At 33.1% G+C, this 9,039-nt stretch overlaps 1 protein-coding gene across 6 annotated transcripts in view; it reads right to left on the bottom strand.

Annotated features, from left to right (window-relative positions):
• Window positions 1-9,039, bottom strand: part of Csmd3 (CUB and Sushi multiple domains 3) — a 1,319,129-nt gene that overhangs the window by 11,808 nt on the left and 1,298,282 nt on the right. For all 6 annotated transcript variants that reach the window (XM_063264433.1, XM_063264432.1, XM_063264430.1 and 3 more), the window contains 3 exons: window positions 6,397-6,576; window positions 4,750-4,815; window positions 531-689 (listed from right to left, as the gene is read on the bottom strand). In XM_063264433.1, the coding sequence (XP_063120503.1) occupies window positions 531-689; window positions 4,750-4,815; window positions 6,397-6,576 (405 nt within the window). The remainder of the gene's footprint in view (window positions 1-530; window positions 690-4,749; window positions 4,816-6,396; window positions 6,577-9,039) is intronic.

Consider the following 9,039-nt stretch of genomic DNA (forward strand, 5'->3'; position numbering starts at 1 on the left):
ATCCGTTTCAACAAATGAGAGTACTAGTCCAGAACAGTATCTGTAATTCTACATAAGAAGTCTTACACATGGACAGACCCATGGCTCCTGCTACATATGTAGCAGAGGATGACCTTATTGGGCATCAATGGGAGGAGAAGCCCTTGCTCCTGACAAGGCTGGACGCCCCAGTGCAGGGGACTGTCAGGTCGGGAAGGCGGGAAGGAGAGGGTTGTTGGGGAGGGGGAACATCCTCATAGAAAAGGGAGGAGATAGAGGGTTTATGGGCAGGAAACTGGGAAAGGGAATGACATTTGAAATGTAAATTTAAAAATCCAACAGGAAAAAAAAGCCTTAAAGTCACTTAACTTCCCAGTTTCAGGTTTATATGTATATAGCAGTATCCACTCACCAATCCAAAACTTCAAAAGCTTGCTCATCAATAAATTATAACTTCCCTTAAAATTGAATATAAGAAATATCTCACAGTAGTAGGTCGTGATCAAGTGATGTCCAGGATGCTTAATTTATGTTAGATTTTACTCTGATACCTGAAAGCAGCAACTCCATGTCACTGTTGCTCAGCGTAGCGTTGACTCTGCCAGTAGAGGCATTGAAGCTAGTGACGGTCAAGGTCATAGGCTGCTTCCTGCCTTTGAAATTGTAAGAGCCTTTCCATATATAATTCTGGGCAAACACGTCATCAGGAACTGCGAACACATTCAATAAATGACACATTTTAATTTCACAGTACCCTCTAAATATGATCATCCATATTGGATTGAGTACTTTACTCTGTGGAAAACGTTATCTATCTCTAAACATAAGTCATCTTCAATGAATAGAATTTAACATATTCTTCATTTGGTTATAAAGGTCTAAGAAACAAATCACAATTTTAAAGCCTAAGATTTTTCAATAATCATCAAGAGAAAAGCAAGACTCCTAACAAGATATGAGGCTTTTAGTTAGAATTGGGGAAACACATGCTTTACTTATATTTTCTCCCTTCTAACATATTTTTCTTCTTTCAAAATGAAAATGAGATGATTTTGGTGAGCCTTCAAACCCATGTGTATGTCTCCAGAGGCCTTTCTTTTTCCTAGTGTCCTAGACAGATTCAATGGGGAAAGTGGAAACCTGTCCTGCTCTTTCAAGTAGCCCTGGAGGCAGCCTGGAGATAATGGCTCTTTGTCCCTTTTACAGAATGCTGAGTTTAGTGATTCCAAAAATAGAAGAGCAGGGCTTTGCTTTATTGACAGCTTTGAGGTTTACATGTATTTTTAGGAATAAAAGAATCGTCATTGGCATTGCCCCATTCTTATGGGACAGAACAAACTGTGGTAGAATATAGTACAAGTTACATGCAAGTAGACCCTAGAGTTATGCTACTTGTATTTACGGCCCTTTTCTATATTGATAAACTCTATCATATTGCATAACTTTCTTAGTTCTTAACCTTGATTCCTTCATGATTAATTGAGATTAATATATGTGACTAAGAATCTTAAATAAGTAATACAAAATGTTTAGCTAATGTTACCTATTGTTTTAGTTGTGATTGAGATAAAATGGGGAGACTGTGATTCAGATAAAATAGCTCACCACATAATTACAGTGTGGGGTGGTACACAACCATGTATTTCCCATCATGAATTATCTATAGTTTTTCTCTTAAACCTTTGACAAACTATCCATCTACTTACACTGTGTCCCTATATTTCAAGGCATCCTGTTACATATTCAATCATCTTTTGTGAAATATTACAAGAAAGAAATATTTGATTTGATAGCTTTTATATAACAAAAGTGTACCTACAAACTGTATCAAGGAGTGATCAGCAAAATTCCTCTGCCTTAGAAAGCTCATTTGCATGAGGCAACAGATTGAGAAGATTGGAAGAGCAAAAGGATGACCTATAAGGTTGTTTCTGATAAGTGATTGAAAAACAGTAATTGCTATTTTTACATTGCTTATTTCTCTGGGACTTAATTGTAATGATTTCTGTCTCCCTCCATACCTTTAATAAAATATAAACTTATTTAGTGATTTTGTTTCATGAATCTTAGATAAATTAGAACTTCTAGTTAATATATAAATGAAAAATATTTTGGGAAAATATTAGTGAGTTCTTAGAAAAGGTGTGTAGTAGCCATTCCAGAAATATCAGTTGTATCAAGATGAATAATCACTGTGAAATAAAACATTAAATAATTTGTAGTGATGACATTTCACTTGGTAGCACTGTTTCCTTAACTGCAGATGCCACATTTCCAATGAGCATAAACAGAACATAGTAGAATGCACCATGAGACTCTTCTGCTGAGTTCAACATGGCACCAACATTCTTTTCTTTTTCCATTCATGTAAATCAGTTGAAGAAAGAACCTCAGAGTGGTTTCTCCCTTATTCTTGCTTGTGAGGTGATAATACCTTTTCTTCATTTTAGGCTTTCTCAAAATAAAAAAAATAAGTAGTTATTTGAGAGTCCTTTGAAAATTCTTAAATGTCATACCACTAAGACTGGTGAACATCAATTAAAAACTAAAAGGAGTAAGTAGTCACCACTATTCTTAGTGAGTTTATTTTGGAGACTATAATTTAAATACTGTTTCTCATTTCCCTTTCTTCCCTCCAAACCATCCCATATACACTTGCATACTCTTCTCTAAATTCATGGCCTTTACTATTTAGAGATTGTCATTGTATACATCAATATATTTGTATATACATATATATTTCTAAATATAATCAGTTACGTGCATATAATGCTACTTTATACATGTGTTCAGGGATGAGCATTTGGCACTGAACAACCAATTTGTATATTTTCTGTAGAAGACTAGAACAAGTGTTACAGGGAATGTGGGGGGAAAGAAAACCCACATATATTGTTGGGGATGACTGCACAATGATGCAGCCACTATAGAAATCAGTGTGGAGAATTCTGAAAGATCTAGAAATAAATCTGCCCTATGATCCAGCTATACTACTCCTTGACATATGTCCAAAGAGTTCAGTATCCTACTAAACAGACTTGCTCAGCTATGTTAATTGCTGTCTTGTTCACAATAGCTATGGAATGGAAATAACCTAAATGTCCTATAATAAACTAGTAGGCAATGAAAATGTCTTGCCCTTGTTTACCACCCTTTTATTAAAGGTATATATTAATTTAAACTTTTGTACCCAGGCTTCATAACATTATTGTCCAACCATGGCTTTGGCTTGATCCTATCGGTAATTTTTCATTTTTGTGATACTATTTACTATCTCATTTATGTCTATGAAAATAATACAGCTTAGCATATTAATCTAAATTTTTGTATATTTTACTAGATTTGACGTTCTTTTCTTTTTAATAGGTTGAGAATATTTTTCAGATGATGAATTGGTACTGAATTATATTAAATATTTATTTCACAAATAGTATAATGATAATAAATTTTGCATATGATTCATTAATGTTAAAGGATATATAAAAGAAAATATCCCAATGCTAAATATGACTTGAAACTGTTGTGGTTTTACCATAATGTTGGGTTTGATTCACTAGCATTTCAAATCCAAATTCCATCTATATTCCCAAGTCCAATGGGTCCAATATTCTTCATCACATAATGCCTTTGTTTATACTTTTAATTATATGTGAGCAGTACAGTGTTAGAATAACTTCTTTTGAGACTTGGATGACTGACATATTCTTTGAAAATTTGGCAGTCCTCATCAGCAGAGCAATATGGGCTTGGTATCTCTTTGAAAATATTATAAACATAACATAGGTAATGATTATTAAGCTATGTCAATGTCATCTATTAAAATTAAGATATAATTTTATTATAATTTCTAAATATAGAAAAATAAAAATTGGTAGTTGTTGATATTTTCCCAAATTTTAAATGTATTTAACCTGTTCTCTGTCATATTTGTATTTTTTCCTGAAAAATCTTTCAAAAATACTTATTTGTTAGAAAATTTTCTGTTTTGTCATCTACAATTTTACCTTTGTATTTATTTTTATGGTTGTGTTATAACTGTTACAGGTTTTTAACAGAGATGCAATATAAACTCTGGGGATTTCTTCTCTTCTAGTATAACTATTTGAGTCTATCTATAGCCTTTAGAATGTTACTTTGGTTTAAGTTCCCAAGTTGGACTGAAGATAAAAATGTATTTAACAAAAATATAATCCTTAATGATGTAAAAGTTATAGTTAGGACAAATAGAGCCCCTTAATTTACACAGTGTACTCTATGATTTATTCTGATAAGTATCATATATAGTAAATAAATTTAGGATGAGAATTACATCAAGGTTATAGAAATATTATTAATGACTAGACCATGTAGTTAAAAGTGAATTTTTAAATCAAATGATTACAAATAAATTGTACAATTTCTAAATCTTATCTTCTAACAAATATGTTGAACTATATGCCTCTGTATAGGTGTATATCTTTTAATTTAAGTCTTGTCTTCTACTTTAATTTTCTATATAAAAATCATTGCCATCATTAATTAAAAGACTTTAAAACAAAAATCTATAGATAAATGAAAAAGTCATAATTTTTACAAAAATAACTATCTAATAATTTTGAAATATATTAAAATATTTCATGCAATAAGTTAACATTATGTTATTTAAAAATCATAACTAACATAGTAAGACATACTTTTGCAACATAAACTTTATTATTTTAATAAGTAGATAAGGAGAAAAATGTAGATCAATTTGAGAGATAATAACATCTGGAATAACCAATTACTTACCACTTAGCTTTGGACTAGGTGTTCCTAATGCAGGTCGAGGGTCTTTCACTAATATTTTGGAACCAGCTGTGGGAACAAAACAGCATTTCCAAAAGTCAACATATTACATATAGTCAACATACTACATATAGTCAACATACTACACATAGTCAACATACTATACATAGTCAATATGCTACTCATAGTCAATATACTACACATAGTCAACACACTACACATAGTCTGTATATTGTATTCACTAAAGTCTGAAATATTACTTAATTTCCTTGAAAATTCTTTGTTCATTCAATGCCAATCAAAGTACCTCCTAATTAACAGCTGTAGTAATTATTTCCATCACAGTCCTTTGGGGCAAGAACTTTTCTTTAATTCTCACAGGCAATTCATCTTTGATTAAAGAAAGAAGCTAAAATGAAACCATTTATGGCATCATGGACACTGAGGATTTTGTTTCTTGGTATTAAGGCCAGTTGGGGAATGTCATATAGATGGACAGAAGAGTAGAAGTAAAGATTAGCAGCACACAGAGTAAAGAAAAAGGACTTTCTTATGCAGTGGGTATTTTAAGGAGGGAGGAAAAAACCCACAGGATTTCACTCTGGCTAAGGAGGGAATAAAAATAGTTCAAAACAGTAATAAAATGTGGACCTACTGTAAGCCATCAAACACAAGATAGTCTGAGAGGAAAGTTCAACAGATGTAAAGAAAATGCTGCTGCTGAAATAATATGTATGGAAAATACCCTTTACTGGCTCATATGGGAAGTGTGTATGTTTCTCTAGTAAATTCAGTATATCAAGATTAATTAAGATTTTTCCTGGTAAAGCAGCAACCAGTGTAGACTTTACCTAGATCTATCTAAATGATCATGCTACATTGACTCAGTTCAAAATTGTGAAAATTAGAGCTGTTACTTATAACCTCTAACCCAAACTCTGTGAAATTTGTATGGACTGTGAAAGACAGCTATGAAATAAGATATATTGAAACATCACCTACCACATGGGATCAAATAATATCCTTTAGAAAACCCACACTACATTATAATAAGACCTTATTTGGAAGTAAATTATTGCTGTAATTAACTGCTGATATCACGATAACATACTTAATTTCAATGAAGTCATATACAGAAAAAGTTTCCTCATAAGAAAATGCTATGAGCATGCAACAAAAAATACCACATAGGAAGATGAAGTCAGAATTCACTGGGAGATATGAGGAAAAAAATGCCAGTGATTGCTCAGATAAAACATAGGGTAGGAAAATGCTCTGTCCCTGGGAGTGGTAGAATATAACAAGACCTGTTCACTCTTTATTTTGGACTTTTGTACTTAATACATATGGAAGAACAAACCTGTATCTTGTAAAGTCACCCACATGTAGATAATTTGCTATGACAAATATATAAAACAAATAAACTAATAAACCCATTTTAGAAAGAGAATGTGAAGAGAACAGAAAGATAAATGGAGTCAAGTTAGCATGGAAAAGATGTCATAGAATGATCGGAGTGTGTCCATTTTTCTGCAATCAAAAATGCCTACATAGCTTCAAATGTTGGATTTGGTCAACAAACACTCTTTGTTCCTAAAAGATATAAACAGCACTTCCTAATATGTTAAAGCATCTGTAAAGAAATATTACCTTCACAGACAGGAACTTTTCCAGTCCATGTGTTATCAGACCTGCATACTCTATGTTCAGTTCCCCCTGCTAAGAAGAATCCAGGTTGACAGGTATAGATGAGTGTGTACCCATGGGAGGGCAGGTCCATTCCTACTACATTTGCATGAGCAGGACTTTCTGGCTGCTTACAACTGTGAGCTATATTAAGAACAGAGAAAAAAGTTAATTTTTTTGAGATGCATGACTAGAATTTTGAGGAAATAGTCAAAATACACACTTATCCTAACTCCAATTTTATTGTTTAAGTGCAACTTTCAAAAGTTAATTTAATGAACCAATGAAAATACAATATATTATTTTTATATCCTGAGATTTCTTAAGAAAATGTGTGAGTAATACCAGGAGATGTTAAAAGAAAAAAGAGGAGAATAGAAAGGAAAGAAAGAAAAAGGAAGGAAGTAAGGAAGAAAGACAGAAATAAAAAAACTGACTGACAATTTATCCTTCTAAATGAATATTGAAGCACAATTCTGGCGAGTCACAAAGAATAGTAATGTTTTAAAAAATTCTAATACTCTGAAGTAAGAATTTTTACATGCTTATATTTTCTATATAATTTCTAAAAAAGTATATTCAACATATAAATATATATTTATTTTAAATGAAAAACATTTTTGAAGCTAAATCCAACCAGGGATTCATTATATGGTCAGATATTAATGATAAATTATATAGAAATATATTTAATATTTTTGGCTATATTTTTGGTCTATGTGCTAGAAGAATCATTTCATTCTTCTAATCTGGGGTTGCTTTTTTACTGACCAATTCATTTAATGAACAGTATTCTTCCACTTATTTCCTCATAGAGATTCAATATGGATAACAGTTAATTCAGTTGGTCAGTTCAATTTATTCTATACACTAAACACAGTGCTAAATTGTTTATACTTAAGTCAATTATTAATACAAAGTTTAATTCATTTAATTTTGGGTAGCATATGGTCTGCTTCAACTGACTTTGCTTTCAGTGATACATATGGAACCTAGGACCTCATATATGCTAGACAAACTCCCTACTGTATGGCTCTATTATCATCCCTTTACAAATTCTCATTTTGAAACGAGGGTTCAGTTGTCAATGCTGGCTTTGAACATGTGATGCTCATGCCACAGCTTTTTGAAGAGCTCACATTATATGCTTGTGTCACAGTGTCCAGCTCTGCATCCTTAAGCTTCACATAATATACACATACCATTCTTAATACCAAGCAGTAACTGGAGATGGTAAGCTGGACTTACATAGCCAAATAATTACTGTAGCTCACCAAAGAACACCAATTTATTGTAACTGGGTACAGTTGCAATATCCAAAACTGTCCCAAAATACATATTCTGAGGTAGAAATGCAACTTTTATTTGCCATATGTAATTGTTGTCTCAGAGACTTACTGCTGAATAAATTCACCCTTTCTAGTTTGTTCTATCCACTGGCTAGATTGGTCAACTCAACTGTTTTGGCTTAAAATTCCTTTCCAAGCTGACTGATTCAAACTGTTTTCCCTCAGCTTCTGATTGAATTGCTTTCCCTGGCCTAAAACTAACTCTGGTAATCTGTTCTAATCTTCTGGGTCCATATTTTTTGGTTCCTTATTTCTTTACCTGCAATCTGTCTCTGTAAAACTGCCTCTTCTCTCCCTCTCTCTACCATGCTCTTTTAAAGTCTCTCTTACCTACCTGTTCTCATGTAAGTTGGGCATCTCTTATCTCTGACTCATTCTATCAACTCTCTTTCTGATTTGCCTCTTTGCCCCTCAATTAAACATCACTCTCAAGCATGGCTATTTACTTCAATAAACTGACTTTTGCTCCATTGTTAAAAATAAAGGATGTGTCTTTATTCAAGCCAGATCATATATACCTAGAAGTGTAGAAAATATTTTTTTAATCTAGTAACCTGTGTACTCTGGCTGGAATATAAACATGGCAGTAGTACACACCTTTAATCCTGAATAGTGGAAGTAAGTTTAGTGTGTAGAAGGAAGCAGCTATGTTGAAAAGTTATAGCGAATTGGAGGGCAGCTGAGTAAGGGGAGTTTCTTTGCATTGGGAGCCAGTTCTGTTCAGTCAGTTCAGTTCAATGCAGTGGAATTGTATCAGTGACTTGGGAGTCAAGGTGTGAGTGTAGTGCAGTTGAGTTGAGTTCATTCATGAGTGCAGTTCAGTGCAGGTCAGCAGAGGCAGTAGAAGCCACAGAGTAAGAAGGAGCCATAAAAATAGAACATATTGCTAGGGTTAGTTTGAGGCCAAGCAGTACAGTTTATACAGCAGCTAAGAAAATCCAGATTGAATCAGTCAGCTTAGAGAAGAATTTAAGCCAGAACAGCTGAGTTGAACCAGGCAGCCAGAGTTCACATAGAACTAGAAAGAATGAGTAAGCATTTCTAAGCCTCTGAGATGATAATCACACCAAGTGAACAAATGTTGCATTTCCATAGAAAGTCTTTGGATGTGATCCATTGCCAGAGCAGCCATGTTGCTGGACTCAAACTCATCTATGCTGAGGCTACACTGAGAACCTCTCTTATGAAGAATTTTGCCATAATTAGATATAAACCACTCAATAAAGTCATGATTCATGTTCTATATAATCAATTAATT

The sequence above is a fragment of the Rattus norvegicus genome, chromosome 7, assembly GCF_036323735.1.
Source record: "Rattus norvegicus strain BN/NHsdMcwi chromosome 7, GRCr8, whole genome shotgun sequence".
Taxonomy (NCBI): Eukaryota; Metazoa; Chordata; class Mammalia; order Rodentia; family Muridae; genus Rattus; species Rattus norvegicus.